The sequence below is a fragment of the Phalacrocorax carbo genome, chromosome 4 (assembly GCF_963921805.1).
Source record: "Phalacrocorax carbo chromosome 4, bPhaCar2.1, whole genome shotgun sequence".
Lineage (NCBI taxonomy): Eukaryota > Metazoa > Chordata > Aves > Suliformes > Phalacrocoracidae > Phalacrocorax > Phalacrocorax carbo.
This window is the reverse complement of record NC_087516.1, coordinates 46,695,351-46,715,736: the sequence shown is the minus strand read 5'-3', so window position 1 is coordinate 46,715,736 and position 20,386 is coordinate 46,695,351. Positions and strand designations below refer to the sequence as shown.

At 37.7% G+C, this 20,386-nt stretch overlaps 1 protein-coding gene across 1 annotated transcript in view; it reads left to right on the top strand.

The window, feature by feature from the left end:
- The window catches only part of RXFP1 (relaxin family peptide receptor 1), a 53,134-nt gene that overhangs the window by 6,741 nt on the left and 26,007 nt on the right, over positions 1-20,386 (top strand). The window contains exon 2 of the mRNA XM_064449798.1: positions 14,049-14,204. Within this exon, the coding sequence (XP_064305868.1) occupies positions 14,049-14,204 (156 nt within the window). The remainder of the gene's footprint in view (positions 1-14,048; positions 14,205-20,386) is intronic.

Below are 20,386 nucleotides of genomic sequence, written 5' to 3'. Positions count from 1 at the left end.
TTTTGTTCCACCCACGTACTCTGTAGCAATCCTGAGGCTTTATTTGGTCAAAATGTTTGTTCTCAGCCAGGTAACAGTTTCCTCCAGAACAGAGCAAGTGCCATTATGGCACTGAGAATGGCAGAGGCTGTACAGTGACTGACTGATATTCGAAGATGTGTATAGGTCTGTAAAAGCAGGTGAACATAGCCTCTTTCTCCTCTGCTCTGCAGGGAAAATAAAAGCACTGACTTGACCTGGAAGAAGAGTCTTTTATATCACAGACCTGATTGTCAGTGCTGGGCTGAACATAGGGAAAAAGGTATAGTGCTTGGAAAGGTGGTGGTGGTGGTGGTAATTTTTTCTGTAGAAATGGTTTTTTTTCTGTCTTTGTTTTTTTCAGTTGCAATAAAAAAAAAAGGCATAAGTGAGATAGCAATAGACCAGCTCTTCTGTGGAATCAGCTACTATGAACAGCATCCTTTCACAAAACTTAAGTTCTGGTCACAATGCAGTTAAAGACAAAGTTTGCACTGTATGGAAAAAAAAAAGGACTACATTAATTAATTTAAATGCCATGTGATTGTAGGTCAAATGCCTTGACTAGTCTGGAGAAGTTAACAGTAATACAGTTGACAAAGGTGATCTGCATTTTTAGAGGTTTATCCAAGAAGGCCCATCTACCATGAAAATACACTCCCCAATGTAATTTTCTGGTCTTCAATTCCATGTTAAAACCTGTGAATTAACTGTTATGTTGTCTTACCTAGCAACTATAGACAGTGGTGTTCAGAAACTTTCATTCTTTTCTAGTAGTCAAATAACACTGCAAGCCTTTAGTTCTTCTGGCATTTTCTTCGTATTTCAAAACATGTTTTATAATAACATTAGTTTCAAAGTGTTTCTCAGCTAATGCCTTTCAAATTCCTTTCAAACTCCTCATATGGCTGGTATGAAAATATTTGAATTCAGAAATGCTGCACTATCTTTGGTACAGATTTTCAGCATCATGCAGAAGGAATACAACCACTTTCTTCTTTCTAAATATGTATCAGAAATGAGTATTGAATAGTTGGTCTTTTCCACACCCCTAAAACTTATATGTCACCTTAGATATTTTCTTCTTCTTAATATATTTTAGAAAAAAATAGTTATTTTTAATAAGTACAGTTTATTTCTTTAGCATGCCTACCTATACATTTTTAGCTTTTATCTGCATTTGATTTTATTTTCATTTTTTTATTTTTTTAAGTCTTCATTTACATATTCACTGCTTTCACATCATATCTTGGACAGATTGGTTTCTTGCCCAGAGAAATAGTCCTTGTATTTATTGATATGCAGCTTTGAAGAATTTACGAGATATTTTAAAATAATCAGTCACGTCAACAACTCTTTTAAGTACTAGGATATGATCTTGTAAGTTACAAATATGTCATCCTGACATAACTGCCTTATTCAATCTATTACAAAAAAAAAAAAAAAGGAAAGCTGCCAGATTATGATGTCTGGTAACGCAAAAATACTCTTTCTAGGAATTAACTCTTCATTCGAATAAAGTATCATAACAAAAATTCTCCATTTTAGATGTGAAGTTTTAGGATTTACTCTCTGGACATGTCCAGCAACATCCTGTACATTTTATGTAAGTAAGCATAAGGAGCTAAGAATATTTAATACATCTCCATTGGGTAAACTATCAGTAATCGTATAGGTCAAATAAAGTAAAGATCTTACAGCTATACAAATAAAAAGGTACTGTCCTTAATATGATAGACAATAAAAGTATACAGACACATTGATTTGAGATCATAAATGTCCTTTCACATCCTGTTGTGTGTGATTTGCCATGTCTGTCAAAGCATTTATATATTTAAATTTTAAAGCCTTGACAAAAGCTGTATTTCAATATTCTCTTTTCAGAGAATGACTGAATGGCAGGGGATGGAAGGGACCTCTGGAGATCATCTTGTCCAACCCCTCTGCTTGAGCAGGCACACCTAGAGCAGGGGGCACAGGAATGCGTCCAGGTGGGTTTTGAATGTCTCCAGGGAAGGAGACTCCACAACCTCCCTGGGCAGCCTGTGCCACTGCTCCATCACCCTCACAGGAAAGAAGTTTTTTCTCATATTGAGGTGGAACTTCCTGTGTTCCACCTTGTGCCCATTGCCCCTTGTCCTGTTGTTGGGCATCACTGAAAAGAGTCTGGCCCCATCCTCTTGACACCCACCCTTCAGATATTTATAAGCATTGATGAGATTCCCCCTCAGTCTTCTCTTCTCCAGGCTGAACAAACCCAGGTGCCTCAGCCTTTCCTCATAAGGGAGATGCTCCAGTCCCCTGATCATCTTGGTAGCTCTCTGCTGGACTCTCTCCAGTAGTTCCCTGTCTTTCTTGAACTGGGGAGCCCAAAACTGGACACAGTACTCCAAATGTGGTCTCACTAGGGCAGAGCAGAGTGGGAGGAGAAACTCTCCTGATCTGCTGGCCACACTCCTTTTAATGCAGGCGAGGGATACCATTGGCCTTCTTGGCCACAAGGGCACATTGCTGGCTCATGGTCAACCTGCTGTCCACCAGCACTCCCAGGTCCTTCTCAACAAAGATGCTTTCCAGTAGGTCAGCCCCCAGCCTGTACTGGTGCATGGGGTTGTTCCTCCCCAGGTGAAGGACCTTGCACTTGCTCTTGTTGAATTTTTTCAGGTTCCCCTCGGCCCAGCTCTCCAGCCTGTCCAGGTCTCACTGGATGGCAGCACAGCCTTCTGGTGTATCAGCCACTCCTCCCAGCTTGGTATCATCAGCGAATTTGATGAGGTTACACTCTGTCCCTTCATCCAGGTCATTGATGAATATGTTGAACAGGGCTGGACCCAGCACAGACCCCTGGGGAACACCACTAGTGACAGACCTCCAACCAGACTCTATGCCATTGATCATGACCCTCTGAGCTCTGCTGTTCAGCCAGTTCTCAAATCCACCTCATTGTGTTCTCATCTAAGCCACATTTCCTAAGCTTTCCTGTGAGGATGTTATGGGAGACGGTGTCAAAAGCCTTGCTGAAGTCAAGGTAAACAACATTCACTGTTCTCTCTTCATCTACCCAGCCAGGATGCTATCAGGTTGGTCAAGCATGATCTCCCCTTGGTGAATCCAGGTTGACTACTTCTGATAACCTTCTCTTCCCCTATATGCCTGGAGACAACCTCCAAAATGAACTGCTCCATCACCTTTCTGGGGATGGAGGTGAGACTGACTGGCCTGTAGTTTCCTGGGTCCTCCTTCTTGCCCTTTTTGAAGATGGGAGTGACATTTGCTGTTCTCCAGTCCTTGGGCACCTCTCCTGTCCTCCATGACCTTTCAAAGATGATGGAGAATGGGTTAGCGACAGCATCCTCCAGCTCCCTCAGCACTTGTGGGTGCATCCCATTGGGGCCCATGGATTTGTAAGGATCTGGTTTCCCTAGGTGATCTCTAACCCCAATCCTCCTCAACCAAGGGGAAGTCTTCCTTTCTCCAGATTTTCTCTTACACCTCTGAGGACTGGGATGCCTGAGGGCCAGCATTAGTGGTGAAACCTGAAGCAAAGAAGGCATTCAGTAACCTCAGTCTCCAGTTCCCTTTCCACTGTCATGATATAGCTACCGCAACAGCCTCTTACGATACCCAGTGAGACCGGGGCTATATTTTCCTAGGCACTCTTCTGCTTGCCTTGCCCCAAAAAGCCTGCCGTCTGAGTCAGCAAGTCAGATGTGGGGTGAACAGAGACCTGACAGAAAGGTGTCACAGGGCCAGGGTGATGAAGCATATCGCTGTTGGAGCCAGCCTCACCTCCTCGCAGCCCCGTGTCCTGCCTCATGTGCTGTGCTAGAGGCAGATCATAATAGCACTACTCTAATTTAAGCTATGTTTCACAAAGCAAGCTTTCATTTGCATTGAAAACAAGAAAGCACTGTGTCAGGAATGGACATCACCGTGCGTTGATTTAGCTGGAGTGGGGTCAAAAGGAAGAGAAGGAGTAGCTATAGACTACGTGGAGGCAGAAGCCATCAGTAATCCATGCAGATGTATTGTTTAGCCAAACTGCATCTAAAATAGAGACAAACTTCTGAATGTGGTTTCTTGTTATCTTTTCTAACTTGATTGGGAAAAATTAATATCAAAAAAACTTACACTTATGTGCTGCGAATATGACATTTATGTACATTAATAGTAGTATCAAATCTAAAAGTTATAATCTTAAAATCTATAAATCTTAATCTGCTTGTGCATTTTTATATAACCTGCAAAAGAAGCAATAAACCAGATGTCTCCAATCATGGTTCAACCAGCAAACATTAATCACTTTAAGAAAGTCAGAAATCCTATTAGCCTGAGATAATTTCTGGCACTTTAACTGGAGTGTCACTATTTATACTGGTGGGTTATGTTCACTTAGAGTAAAATATAGTAGAAATTGGAAAACTTGTGATTTTTAAATTGAAATAAAAGTTCATGAGTCAGAATCCAAAAATAAAGCACAGTTTTTGCAAATGGATTTTTCACAGAATAGTTCTATGAGCTATTAGAGGACAAAATCTCTAAAATACTTTCAAATTTTACTTCAAAACAGAAGAGCAAAGGATTCCATTTTTATAATACTTCTGGAGGGTGGAATCACATAGATTTATAGGGCACAGCCACCTCCCCAATCTGAACTTGTAGTTCTATATTAAATTTGAATTCTTAATAGTTATAATAGGTTTTTAGTAACAAAAGTATGTGAATAAATAAAATGTATCAGATAATCCTGTCTCAGGCTTACCAAGAAATAATATATTTTTATTGTTACAAAATTAATCTTAAGTATGCTTCAGAACTTCATTTTAAATTATGCTGGCTTAGTTTAATTGTAAGAACTTTCATTAAAATCCTTTTAGCCTTTATTAAAGGCACAATGAATGAAAAAATCAGATTATCTTTCAAATTTTGAATAGTCTGTGTAGGGTTCCCAAAACACTCTTTCTGTTTCTCTCTCTGGAGTCTGAGGTAGAAAAATCTTACCTGAGAGTATTTTACAAAGGCTAATTTAAGATTGAGTTACATGGGAGAAGATGAAAACATTGTGGCTCACGTGCAGCGTGCTTAGTTCAAGCAACGCTGTAGTAAAATAAGAGAAGAAAGAGTAAATGAAGATGGAGAAAGAGAAAATAAAATCTCCTACTGCCCCCCCTTCAGGTTCTTTTCATCAGTCTGTGGTCAGGCTGGCTGTTCTCAAATCAATTTTTCTATCCTCAACGTTGCAAAATGTTCATTATAGCAGTCGTTTTTTTTCCCCCTCATCGCAGGAGCATACGAAGTTGGTATGAAGGAAGATAGAGCTAAGCCATGCAATTGGGGGGGAAAGAGGAAGAAAAAAGGGAAGGCAGGCAGATTTGCCCTTTTTGACCTAAGGAAAGTTAGGCAAAGTGTTATGATCTTTTAGATGATTTTCTGTTATGAGAAGTTAATAACAGTCATGTTATTCTTTGCTATTCTTCTCATTTACAAATAATGTATCCTCAGAACATCATACAATTAGATTATCAGCAAGTAATTTCCCTGTTTGTTGCCTTTCTAATTTCATTCCCTTTTTCACTGCAGCTTTCTCTTAGGGCTTTGCTACAAGCTCTTTCTGTTTTATTGCCTGAATTTCTTTTTAATTCCATGCATGAATGCACATGTACACAAACTTCTCTCCTGTATATGACATTGTGTCATGAAAGTCACTTAAATCTGCCTTTTCTTTATGGAAACTTAAGAGACATATTACAAATATCTGTTGTTTGTTAATTTAAAAATTTTAGTTTTCACTAATCAGTGCTTTGCTTTTTCTTACTTTACATATGGCTGACTGGGTTAACTTGTGCAAAGCAACAAGTCTGACGTGAACTTCTTTATGGTAATCTTTACTTCTGCATTTAAATTCAGAATGCTGGTTATGCAGATGGGCTGAATGATTGTTGCTTGAGGGGCACTAATTTATTGATAGCCAGCCATCCTTGATCCTCTTGGCTAAAGTACATTTTAAATTATTTGATTGCTCAGATTTGGAAAAAAAACCTTCATTAGCTTATAGTAAGCATGTTATGAGATAGGAAAATAAATGTATGATACATGATAAATACTGCTATATATGAAATATTTTCCCCTGGCATTACAAAACATTAAAAATGCCATTCCTGGTGTGAAGCTTCAGATATTTTTTTTTTATTTTATACATGTTTTTAAATCATTAACTCTTACAAATGTGGTGTTTCAAAGGAGGAAAAAAAAATATTATTTGAAACAGATTTCTTTTACCTTTGGGACTCAAAGAGCCAGCCCAAGCACACTTCTTAGTGGTTGTGGGGAAGATTCAGCTCCTGGGAGGGGAGTTTTCCTTGGTTTTGATGTCTAACCACTGCCTTTCTGGGCCTTTCAGGTGGGATGGTACTGATTAGCACAGTGTATTTAACACCTTGATATTGATGCCTTAATTTTTGTTCTATATCTGATGCCACCTGAACAAAACCCTGGTGTTTCATGTGTCCAGCTTTAGACTTGATATTGCACCACTATGAAAAAGAAACTAGTGAAATCAAAGGAGTTACACCAATGCAAGACTAGGGAAAAGGAAATCCTACACTGATGTGTTTTCTATTGGAAATCATGTCAGAATACAGAGATAGAGCTTCTTTCTAAAAAGAAATAATAGCCAGATATCATTTAAATTCTGTGTATTTGGGGAGAGGAAGAGAAGGGGAAGGGGAGTGATAGAAAGGTTTGGCTCTGCTCATTAATTTGTGTCTTTGTTAGACACTGTGCTGAACCCCCATCCCCTGGGAATGTCCTACAAAATTTGAGTTTCCAGATAAAACTCATTATACTACATATTGGGGCTTTTTCAGATAATGTTATCTTTGTCAGCCCTTTCTGTGCATCAGAATCTTTTTATTCTAAGTTCTGTGTAAGCAGAACAAAAAGCCAAATTAGTAAGAGGTATAAGAGCCAAATCCGCTGGTAAGATACCATGTGACCAGTCTGGATTGCTCTACTGGCAGTTTCTGTCCCTGGGGTGGATTTATCTGGCAGTTATACAAAGAGGATCTTCCACCACTATAGCTGGATTAATTACACTGAATTACCTGTGGCATAACTGATAACTGACTTTAGTAATGTTGTTATGAGTTTGCAGTCTATATTTTAAAAAATATAGTACAAATTTTCTGCTTTGGAAAACACTTCTGAAATGAAAGCATTGTGAAACCCACAACAAGACATAAAAGTACTATAAAAAATTAAAATCCAAGATAATGACCAGATTGGCATTCAATATAAGCAGTCATAATATATGCATCTTTTCTGCTAAAGTCCTTTGCACTATATTGTGTTTAATGAAAGCAAACATTTTATATAGTTGGTCATAAATGTACGTGTATAGTTTAAGTACTACATATCCCTAGAAGGACATCTAATATGATCTACTAAATATCAACGTAATGCAATAAAACTGAAAATGTAATTCTGGTTGCAAAAACAACAACCAAAATATAAAAAATTGCTAGTGTTTTAGAAATGAAGCTGTTGCAGCCATTTAGCATTCCAAATAAATGCCATTGTCACTTGCACCCAATAAAATCTTAAATTACAAACGCGATGCATATGTTATACAGATACTTAGAAAATGCTATAGACATTAGGGCTGAACAATTAGCAAAGGAAGAGAGGAACAAATTACAGAAAAGACAATATAGTGATAACTGTTTAATTATATTCCTCTGGGGATCCTGTACAGATGTTAAAATCTTTTAAGCCACTGATGCTTTGCCTCAAGGATTAATGCTAATGTATCTATTGCCACTCGAGCAAGACCTATTTTGGTATACAAGTTTTACCCAAGCGGTTACTCCAAATATGCACATTAGCAGCATTAAAGTTTGAGAGCATGAGCTCTTTTGTTCTTGTATGTAGCTAGAATCTATTTTCAATATGGCATTTATGGACAGTTTTTAAATGTTAATAAAAATAATTTTAATAGTACAGGATTCCCATCACATATTTACAGGAATCCCTAGAAAGCTTTTCCTAAAAGAATTATCAGGTTTAGGAGAGTCTTTATAAAATGATATGCTGAAAAAAAAGATGCATTCCTACTGATAAAGCTGTGACAAGTTAAACAAAAAAATGCAAAATGTAACTTCATATTTCTATCCTGAAATACACTGGACTAACTTCATCCAGGTCTATCATTATTTGCTCCAAAATTCCTTTGTTTAGTGGTTATCAGCTGAACAATTCAGAACAAAACCAGGAAAATTAATGTAAGACTGAACTAAATATCATTCACTTCTAGATATTATTGTAATGGACAAATTCAAACAACAAATTATTTTCTTGAAAATAGGGTTTTTAAGATGTCATATCTTCTTTTTTTCCCTGTCATTTGGTGATTCAAATGCTTCTGATCAGAGTTGTTCAACCACTTGTCACTACTATTCTTTGTCAATCATTAATTAACCATCTTTTAAGGAATTCAGTTACAAACTTGTTTTAAAGCCTTGTTCTGACGATTTACCTATGAAAATAAAGGTTACAGGCCTATGAGGTCTCCTCCTCTATATCACATTAAAGGTTTTTCAAAGCCAGTTCACATGCCCTTCAAATACCTTTCAGCAGAATATGAATTTTTTTAATCAACTGTCATCTTGAAATATTCACGCTACCACAAAAAATGATGGGGAAAATCAATTTCAGCTGTAATGTTTTCTTTGTTGACTCTTTCTGGTTTAGCTGAAGAAAACATTCCGTTTCAAAACAAGCATTTCAAATTAATATTTTCAGTCTTCCCTTTCTCTAGCCCATTTCCCACTGGGCCTAGAAGTACAGCAACTACAATAAGTTATGGGAGGGTGAGAGAAGTCCCACCACTTGATAAATTTGCATTGGTCTCTGAAAAACTTGGGCTTTTGTAGGTAAAATAGCTTTCCATCATGGTAAGTACAGGGTGGTTTCTTCAGTACTACGATCATTCCTAGGTCCTTGTCATCTAAGGACTCCTTTTTAAAAACGGTTGGATTGCTTCAGCCCCAGTACTTTTAAACTGATAACTTACTCGAAGTGAAGAAAATCATGTTAGCTTATGTGGCTGAAGGAATTTGAGAGTCATTTTGGACTCATGATTATGGGTCTTTCTGTGATTCAAATTTTTGAAAATACAGAAATATTATCCTGTTGTTATGATAAGCCCTTATTTGAACCTACATGCAGTACACTTGAGACTAGCGTGACCAGCAAGTACGAAGCAATGAGTAATGCTACTTTGATTAGTTTCATTGCTTATGTCTGAGTCTAATCAGCCCAGTATTGTTGCCATTACAGAGTCATATTCACTTCTTTTATGGAGGCTACAAGTAGCTGTGTTAAGTTCATGTTCTTCTCATGCACATGTCCCTTATGTGGTTTCTCAAAAAGCATTTCTGACCCCATCTCTGTTTTCAAAACTTTGTGTCATTTTTCAAAGAATGCACAAAACCAGTGAGCTTTGTAAATCAATTTAGTTGTAAGGAAAGCCATGTTCTCCTGGGAATATCTTGTTCTTGGCTTTCCCAAATGTGTTCTCTCTTTTTATTTCATTTTATGAGAGCTTAAACAGGGTTGTCACATTCTTTCCACAGTGATTCTGCAGCCATGCAACAGAGGAAAGAGCCTTACTCTCTTACACTAGAAAGCAACAGAATTCTTGCTTATTCCATTAAAAAAAGGAAAGCAGTGGTAAATCAGTCTTATATTTTGAAGACTAGCAGGAAAAGAGTTATCCACTTTCTTGGAGCTAGAGGAAAGATCACAGATGTCTGCCTTAGCAATAAGTGCCTCTAAGCAGCAGGCCTGGGCAAGCATAAAAGGTGTATGACATGAATTCTTGCTTTCTTTTTGAAAGTTTAAGAAGAATGGGGGGCAGGGGGGGACCCGAAGTACGTGATAGAAATATTTAATCTGCAGAATCATAAACATCCATTACTGGGTAGAACATTTTTCTGTATTGAGATGGAAAATGTCTTGTCAGAAAGATGCTTGTTTGTGGTTTTGCCATTTGTACTGATATCAGTTCACCTGCCTCTTTTCTATTTGTTTAAGAAACATTGCAAATATTTTAATATTTACCCTGATCGTTATGAGGGAAAAAAATTTGCTGGTACAGTATAGGTGGAATGTGTGAAATTATGTCACTGGAAGGCAGATCATTTTCTGTATGAGGTACACAAAGAATAGATTCTTTTACTTGGAGTATCTGTAAAGGCAAACCTTCTGATATAATCAAGTCTGTCACAGATTTTTACTTTTCATCTTCATAACTGAGACCCTAAACACGTATGTCTTGAGTTCCATCTTTTCTCTAGTTTCTACCTTTGTAGCTAAATTCTTTATACACATTTTTAAAATTTTTAATTTTATCTATCAGTTTACATTTGCCATATCTCTGAAGGACAGAGATTTTTTCTGTCAACTGTGTAAGATAACAATATTGGCCCAAACATACTCATTACAAAACACACAGAATTTATATTAATCATGCCATTTTACTGTTCAAGTTGATTGTTGATATGGGTTGCTGATGGTACTTCTTTTGTGTTATAGGGGGTCTCGTGCTTTTACAATGCTAGTTTGGTGGTAAGAAGCAAAGGTGAGACGTTCGGTGTTGGATGAGCTGTGAATGAGAACTTACAAAACAATAGAGGTACCTTGGAAGCTTAACTGGCATATGGAACAGAGACCTTATGCCTCTTCTTCATGTGTATGTGCACATAACCTATGGATTAATAAAAGGACTACAAAATAACATTTTTCTTTTTCTTAATTTAACACCAGTGTGAAACAGCCAGTGACATGGCATGATGAAATAATCATTAATCAATATTTTTTAGAGCTATTCTGTCAGGAGGTTTAGCTGCTAAAAAAATGGACAATGAAACAAGATACTAGAAGAGTGGTTCAATTTTTTTCAGACTGGAAAATCAATAACAGGTAGAAAGGTCGAAACCTTTAATACTGCATCACAAAGACAGCATGGTAGATCATTATCTTGGCATGATAAACTCCAGTGCCAGTAAAGTCTGTATTTGCAAAAGAAGCAGCATAGGTTTTTTGTTGCTGTTGTTGCAGAGCTATCTTTCTCCATTTTCCTCACATAAAAGACACCGTTTTAATTTCCTTAATCCAAAAGAGAATTGTCTGAATATTACCTAGTATTTTACAATGGATTTTACTGTCTTATCTCCTGTCTGCCTTTGTCAGCTTTGCCAAATATTTCCTCAGAGGGTTGGGAGGTTTTCCATTTATAAATCTCCTGCAATCTGCAGGGTCCAAACTTCTGTCTTATTTTTGCATAAACACAGCAATGTTAACAAGTCAACGGACAAAGACCAGTGCTTTCAATGATTCAACCTGGATGAAGTTCTTAAGTGTTGATGCCTTGTTATCTTCTTTCCCAGGCAGATATTTACATGCCAGGGTAATCCAGCAGAGCACGAAATGAGTAACACAGAAATTCAGAATAGATATCATTGAGGCTATAACCTTACAGATAATTCAAAACATTAAACTTAGTGAGGGATTATGTATTATTTTACAAAGAATGATATCTAAACTGTGACAGTAAATTCATTAATTAGTTCAGGGATTAATACTAGTTGACTAATTAATAATAATTTCTGGGAAATGTTAGGAAAATTCATTGAATGGTGCTGTGAGAAGATAAATGCCATCATTTGAAATGTAAACTGCATATAGATCAGCCCCTTTAAGCACAAAGTTCAGCTCAGTCTGAATATGTCTCCAGTGGGTAGGGTAAAAGGCTTCACAAGATGTAAGGGGTGATCTGGTGGGGTTTTCTTTCATTTATGTTTAATTTTTCCATATTGTTGTCTTTTACCAGGTGTTTTGGTAGTTACTCAGATTGTGACAGGTAACTGCACTGAAGGGAGGCCCAGCTGTCTTCCACCTTTTTGCAGCAAGAGACTTTAGACACTAAGTACTACACGTATTCTGTTTGCTTAACACTATCCCTGCATAAGACTTATTTCTACTTGGTTTTGGGTGGGACAGGTTAGACATAATGTTCTGAATACAAGCACAGAACAGAAAGGTTTATGAACAATATGCAAACATGAATTAGAATAGGGATTAGAATTAGAATGGGATTAGAATATAGCCTTATTTTTGGTACCTATACATAAGAGAGATAAGGAACTAAGGCAAAAGTCTCTGAGCAATTGCATAGGTTATACCGTTGTGGATAAAAGCAAGTCAACTTTTCAAAATCGTACAGTGATTGTTAGCTGGAATATATGAGTTTCTATGGAGGACGCTTTTGACAGCAAAGATAATTCTATGCATATGGGAATATCAGAATATTTATCTCAATTTCCTCCAGATACTGCTCCTACATTTCAGTTTTCCACAGTTGTAAACATTGTTGAGGGTTTAACATGTGAAAGTTCTTCCAGGAGAGATTTGTTATGAATATGAAGTACCTGATTCCATTTCAAGTGATTCCCTTAGTCAGGAGAAAAATGAGGACAAAAATCAGATATTGTGTAGTAACATACTCCTTGTTAATCTGAGAACGTTGCGTAAAAGGTTTATATTTTGTCTTATGAAAATAGCCTGGAAAAACAGTTGCATGTTTCAGAAGTGGCAATTTACTGTCTGAAGAATCACAGTTAATGAAGTTTGTATAGACTATTTCAAGTCCTCTAAGAGAGCAATGAAGCTTAAAGTATAATTTGTATTGGAATTTTTATCTATCTTTTTTTTTTTTTTTTTTTTGTGACAGCATCCACTAAGTCAAACGCTAGCTGTAATGAGGAAGGGATATTCCCATTTGCAAGTACTTCAAAAATTAAATTAGCAGGCCCATACAGAATGGTACTTCACTAGGTAGGCTTACTGAAGCTTTGGGAGCACAAAGAGCAGTAGGTAATGTTCTGTGTTGATGATGCTTTTCTCCATTTCTGATATATTGGAGACTGACAAATTTCATTCTAGAGTAATTTAAAGCCCTCTCCATAGTATGTATGCTCCTGGGAAGAAGTTGATCTTGTACAATAAGAAATATGAGTTGGCACCTGCGATCCATTACAGAAGTAATAGGTCAGTTCTTTACCCTGGAAAAAGTGGTGGTGGCAGAATTTGTCCCTCAGGTGCGTCCGCAAATGTGGGTAATTGGGGCTGCTGTAGTACAGAGAACTGAGGAACAGAGGAGAGGTAGAGTCCTCCAGCTGCCCTGGCTGTCCCTCACGAGCATCCCTCTACCTTTCCCCTCAGCGCTGCTTGAATGAAGTCCCTTTATTTATCCCTTTATTCTGTGAAATTACTATAAAGCATGGGCTTAGCAGAAGAGCATCTGTGTATCTAAACTTCAGATTGATAGATTCTGAACAATATCTTAAGATTTTTGGGGCCAGGCTGAGAACTCTTCCAAAGGATTCATAATGGCATCTTTATGTCATCTTAACTCATTCTTCAGCAAAACCACATCACAGATTTGATCTTACTTTCCTAGTTCTTTGATCCTTGATCAGTTTACATGTAGTAATTACTTTAGAATATGTTTTAAAATGTATAATTCTGACTTTGTATCAAAGGACTTATCTATCTGGGTCTAAAATATCAGCACAAATTAATATCATCCGTATCTGTGTAGCTTATCTGGTATATTGCTATAATAAATTAATTTCTAGTGCAAAGCAAAACAATCCTTTTAAATAGTGGCCTTAGGTCATTTGTCTTGTATGATTAGTGTGTCCTTCTTATTACCAGGATGTGTGGGGAGAAGTTACCTGGTTGCTTTATATCAAAGCAAATTTTAATTAGCTGACGATATAAACGTTTTTTGCCAAGTTAACAAGTACTTAATATACTATTGTAATTGCACGTAAAATGAACTAATATGTATTTATCGCTTGATATTCACATTCAAATGCAAATGAGTATTTGTAAAAGCAAAATCCCAAAGATTTTTAAACCTTAAAAGTACATCTTAAAGTAAACATATTATTTCTGTTTCTATTTAGTCATCCGTGACTCTTTGGAAGATCGTGTTTCTGGAGTTGGGGTCAGGTGCCCCCTGGGCTACTTTCCATGTGGCAATATTACAAAGTGTTTGCCCCAACAACTTCACTGTAACGGTGAGGATGACTGCGGGAATCAGGCCGACGAAGACAACTGTGGTACGTGGTTGAGAGTTTTCTCTGCATCGAGCACCTGCAGCTGCTGAAACCCAAGCAGTGCTCTCACTAAATAGAGAGCTGCGGAGCGTTCGCAATAGGAGAGTTAAATGTTCTGCAGGGGGTACAGCAGGTCTTTGGTTTAGCTAATAAAGCCACCCAACAAGCCGTTTGCTAGGAAAGAAGGATGGACCACATATTTGTGTGTGTTGTGTATGGTATCAGTTTACCCAGTTTTATGCCTGCTCTCAACTTGTTTGCATGTGTCATTTTGGTGTGTTAAATAGGCATACATGACCTAGCAAAGATCTGTGCTGAAGAGAGGTAGATGTATGCACTAACAAGTTTATATAAACCTTGATGTGACTTTTAAAGCTGGATGAAAAACATAATTTAGAAGAATTTGCAAGGTTTTCCATAAACTATTTATGTCATAATTTGGAAGAAAAAAAATTACTGTGTGAGTGTGCATGCAAGCTGCACTGCTACCGGGCTTTGGGGTTTGGAAATGTCAGAATCTCGGGGAATACACATAGTCAGGTCACTGCTGCCTGCTGTTGTGATCCTTGTCACTCCTGGCCCTGCTGGATGGTAGCCATGAACCTGGCTTGGTTTGTAGGCTTTACTCCTGCTGCAAACTGAGTAAGGCCAGGGAACAGGCTTTGCATTGGCACTTTCCTGTCCATGCTGCTTATTTGTGAGCAGGGCTCCAGCCCAGCTTTAGTCTGTGCTGAGCAGCATCTCTCCCACAGTACCTGGACACAGCTCAGAGAGTGGCACAGACCTGGGACAGTCTGGGAAAGATCTCCCAATATTTTGTGAGAAGAGAGCTTAGCTATTTGGTTGTGAGCTATGATCGCAGGGAGATAAAATCGTCCCTAGCACGTTTTATTTACTGGTATTATCAGCTTACTAACAGCCTGGAGAGCTTCAGACCTCCTCTCCAGAGCTGCTGATCCATGGCAGATGGGGAAACGAGACTTCCTATTCCTTAGTAGCTTGCCTGTAGCCATGGAGAGCAGCCAGACGCATGGTGTCCTGCCTTGCACACTGCCTAGAGCTCCCCGGAGCCAAGCAGGTGAACTGTTTGCCTGTCCCAGCCAGGCACGCTGCCATCAGAGCTGGGGGGGGGCGGGGGGGGGGGGGGGGGGGCGAGGAGAAAAAAAAAAAAGTAAATATTAAGTGAAACTTCCAAGCTATGTATATGTATATATACTGAAATTTTCTGAAAGAAATTTCAAACAAAACACAGCATTAAGGTATTTTTCACATCATTCTCAGCAAAGTCAATGAGGTTTTCAAAATAGTTTTTCTCATTGTATATCTGTGAAGTTGATTTTTGTACCTATGTGTAGTATCTTATTCTAATACCTATCAAATTTCAGTGCCGTACCCCATATGAAAGTCACTTTTCATTCCAATCCCATCTAATGGACCTGCAGCTTCTTCTAGTTTTATGGTATTTACTGATGCTGATGTTGAACATACTTTCCACTGCCAGTAATCAAAATCCTAAGCAAAAAATGGCTTTTGTTTTATTCTTTTTCTGTCGTTGTCTTGCCCTACAGTGGCAGAATTTACTGATGGTGGTGTCCTTTATGTTTAAGAAGTTCAAGCACCGTAAACAGCTGGTTTACCCATGCTTCATTTCTGTATAGTACCAGAAAGCCTATCCTGCAAGGACTTGCTGAAACCATAAAGTTTGATCAAATGGCAATTAGGATATAAACAGTTTCATAACAGGATATACAAGACAGTATAACCTGCAAGACATTTCAGCTACGATAGTGAATCCTCTTCTGGGTATAGTAATTCGAGAACGAGTTAGCCTCAATTTCTGAAAACCTAAATTACAAAAGATGAGGAGTCATTTTATTGACTTACTGGGAAATCTCTGGTATTAGCGTTTTTCTCATATTTTGACCCCATATTCTAATTTAGAAATGCATGCCATGTAAAATGCATTAAGATCAAATTCATCAGTAATGTTTTCTCAAAAACTGGTGTTGCAGTCAAACTTTGTTGTTTGAATAAAGGAAGAGTTTCTTCCTTCCGCGAGAATATGAAATGTCCCGATGAATTTTTCTGCAATTCCCCCACACTGCAGTAAGTGTGGGGATCTTTGTGGGATAGATCTGTTTTGTGAACATTCCTCTTTGCTTAAAATCCAAGCACGGAAGCCTCACTGATTAGCTCCCAAGACAAAGAAACTATCCGGCTTTTTTTTTTTTTTTTTTTTTTTGCTGCAGTTTCCCAGACCACTTTCGGGTATGCCTGCCTTATGCCAGCAGTTAGATCGGTTTCATTCTACCCATTTTTAAAATTTACAACTAGTTTTCAGTTGAAACCATTGCTTCTGATACAGAAAAGCAATTCAAGATGGAATTATTCCAGTGTAGTACTTGATTCATGTAGTACCATTGGAAATTTTAATCTTATCCACAAGGTACTCTAATTAAAGTAGCTCAACTTTTAAATTCTTGCACATTTTCACCTTGCATAAATTTGAGTAAGAGCTTTGAGGTGGCCATTGTAGAGTGTAGACTCTCAAAGGAATTCAGATTTTTTTTTTTAATGCATCTCAAACAGAGCTAGGTATAGCAGCTGCTTTGCTAACTATTTCTTCAGTAATGCTAAAGCACTATCTTAAGCCTACAGACAAATGTTACAGTGAAGACTTGCATATGTCTTATGTACAAACCAGTATTATAACATAAGGAAACACAAAGCAAAAATCTGTCATGACAGTTGTTCTTTCCATGATGGAAAGGACAATACTGATGAAGAAGAAAAGGAAAAAAAAAAACACCACCTCTTTTGAAAGCCATAATACTGCTGTTTGAAAAAAAAAAAAGAACACAAACAAACAAAAAAACCAGGTGTTCTAAACATAAGAAAATTCAAGTCCAGCTGTTCAATACAAGTCCCTAAGTGTGCTGAATATTAACAGCAATGCAATTACTGAAATAGCACTTTTAAGAAACATCAGTGAATGAAGCGAGCAGAGAAGCAACAAGCATAAAAAGCACACATAGATCTTCCAAGAGAATTGCTTTGTAAGTCCTTAAAAGCCCTTGAAACAAAAACTAAACGTCATCAGTGCAAACAGGACATATGTGATAGGAGCCTTTGAAAACACTGAAACTAGTCACTCTAAGACTCTTCTAGTAATTCTGTCCTTTTCCTCTTTTAATGAGTAAAGTTCTCTCGTTCCCCACTTCATTCCTACAGATGTATTTATTATTGTAATCTTTGAGACAATTTGCAGTATTAGTCCTATTCCATGCACTGCATGTCCAGTAGTAGCAAAGCATGATTATAAATATTTGAAACTAAACTGAGTCCCCACTGTGAGATATGTTTTCAGAGGTGCTGTGATCACCACTGACATCCAACCCAGGCACATAAACATTGGCTTCATGGTGCTTTCTTCAAACCTGCTTCCTCTTTTGCTTCCACCATGCTCTCCACGTCTGAGTAACAGACATAAAACTAAGGCCCAGAGAAGTGAAACAACCTGAAATTAGGATCATAGCCAGAGCTGGAAGCAGACTCTAGGACTCAGACTGCTGTGTCAGTCCTTCACCTCAGGGTGTGGGCATCCTGCTGGTCATCCTAACTTCAGCATTTCTTCTACTTCTGGAAAGGGGTGAATTGTAGCAGATACGTGACGGTAGAGTGAAGCCACTCATCTTTGAAAACTCACACGCCTTTGTCACCTGGTTGGGTTTCCACAACTGGTAAAATACTGTGTGTGATATCCTGATGAGGAAGAGCTTGAGGCAATGTGGTAAACTGCAGTAAGAGGAGGCAGCTAGCAATTTATCATGCCCAAAGTGACAGGAGGCTCTTTTTTGACTATCACTAGATAACCTTACATGTGCATGGAAAATACAGTCTTTCCTTTTGAACTTGAAAACATAGTCCATCAAGTAGAAGTGGGTGTCTCTGCAAATTTGTCATGAATTATATTTCTAAAAAAAATATTTATTTAAAGTTTCGTAATTTGTCATAAAAGCTTATGGTTTTGAGGATATTCCTTTTTTAGACTTGAGTATGGCAGTAAATTTTTCTCTGCTGTTCTGCCCTGTGCTCATCGTGTCTGAAGCAACGAGTTCCCAAAACGACCGAGTACGTGATTAAACAGTTTAGCCTGTATCACATGTTTAGCTTGGAGTTATTTTTGTATCTGTTAGCAAAACCCAAAATGGGGGGGGGGGGGGGGGGGGGGAATATAGCAATTCCAGCATCCTTCTGTGCCCAAGCCTGATTAAAGCTCAAGTTGGCAAAGGAGAGAGAGTTTGATAGGGTTTTTTCCTACTGGTACTTTGTTTGATTTCAAGTGTAATGGCTTCAGCCTAATTTTCCATGGAAGAGCTTTTCCTGTTTATTTACAGTTGTAAGATGTGATTCTGTAGCTACTGGATGTTTAAAGGTGGGAGGTTAGAACATTTGTTTATTTTATTGCTTTTTTTAAATGCAAGCAGGATAAATACTAGGCACAATCACAAATTTTGCTCACATAATGCTGTGGCAGAGTTGACATGGGATTTGTTCCTAAAACTAGTAAAAAGTATTTCTTACATCAAATACATTACTTCTGCAACATTACTATTAATGTATTCTAAACAATTTCTAGGCAAAGCTCTTTGAAGCCCAATGGCACAGTAAAAGTGCCAAGCACATATTCCCAAGTACATATTCATAAAAAGAAGCATTTTGGAATCTCTGCTTTGAAAGTGATGCTTAATGATAAACAAAATTAAAACTAACAGTAGATAAAAACAACCCTTGATTAACGAAACACAAGAATAAAAGAACAGTATTTGTGATGTAGCTTTCCACTGAGTCCACATATGTTTTACTATCTTAAAGCGCGTGTTTGTTTAGATGAACAAATTCTGACAGATGTAACAAATTGCAAAAATGTATGAAAAGTTAAATAACATAAATGTACTCTACAAATCTGGTCAGAAGGCAAGTAACGTTGCCAGTAATCATCTATTGATAATATGTTTCAAAATACTAACTCTCTGAGTAGATTTAGACCCCCCCAAAAAAAAAATCCTTAATCTGCTCCCTAATTAAGAATTCATGTTTTAAAAGTTGCACATAAGCACTTTATATTTGCTTTTTTAAAGTTCTCTGATATGCCATCTAGTTAGAGGGCTGAATGAGCAAACTGAGCAAACTTTTTTCCTAGATAAGGGTCAGCTTTCTCTGAATAAAATTTTCCTACTATTACATACAGTGATAAAAGTGTTATGTTATCAGTCTAACAACCTTTGTCTAATTATCTCTTCTAGATCCATCACTCAGCCAGTTATCATTTTGTAGCTATATCATGCTAATTACAAACTGCAGCAAAAATTTTCAATGTCCTTGAATTTTAAATCACTGAGAGACTGAATATTTTTTCCCCTGTGTGATCCTCTAAGATTTTTGTTGCCATTGACCCTAATATTCCAGACATTCTGCTGGATAGTCAGCCTGATTTGTTCATGACAACTGTAAGTTAGCTGCGATGTTAATATGATGCCTGTTCTTGGGGAGAAGCCTCCCAGTAAATTACAGTGTAGCTTACCAGTTTTCTTGCTCCAAAACCACCCGTCAGCTCTTGATCTCAGTTTAGTGCAAAGTTGTAAATGGAGAAATAGAGAAGCCTAATCAGGTGTCAAAATGTACTGAGCTTTGCTCCTTTCAGGGGAAACTCTGGAATTTACATCCCACCTGGCCAATTTGAAAGCAGGTTTTATGATATGTCTTGAAGTCTAAGATTAAGCCCTGCTGCTTTGTCTCTGATACATTTTGCAATGTGTGTCAGCATCTTGTAGCTATAGGTTATGAAAATCCCTTGGATGTGAGGTACAGGTGCAGTCATTTCTTTATAAATAGTTCTACTTTTTGATTTAAAAGTTTTTCCTAACTTCCATTAGGGTTTGGTAGTACCCAAGCATGCAGTCAAAATCTATGTAGTTATTGTATTTACAATGTTCTGTTCCAATTTAAAATTAAAACAATAAGACTGATATAAAATCTTCCGTCACACCACCTGGGCTTTTGACCACAACATGTTGTATGAAGCACGGCTGAGCCTGGTGAGAACTGACCTGGACTGACTCCACTTAAATCAATGGAAAGGCTCCCACTGTCTTCAGAGAGCAAAGAATCATAACTTACTTAAA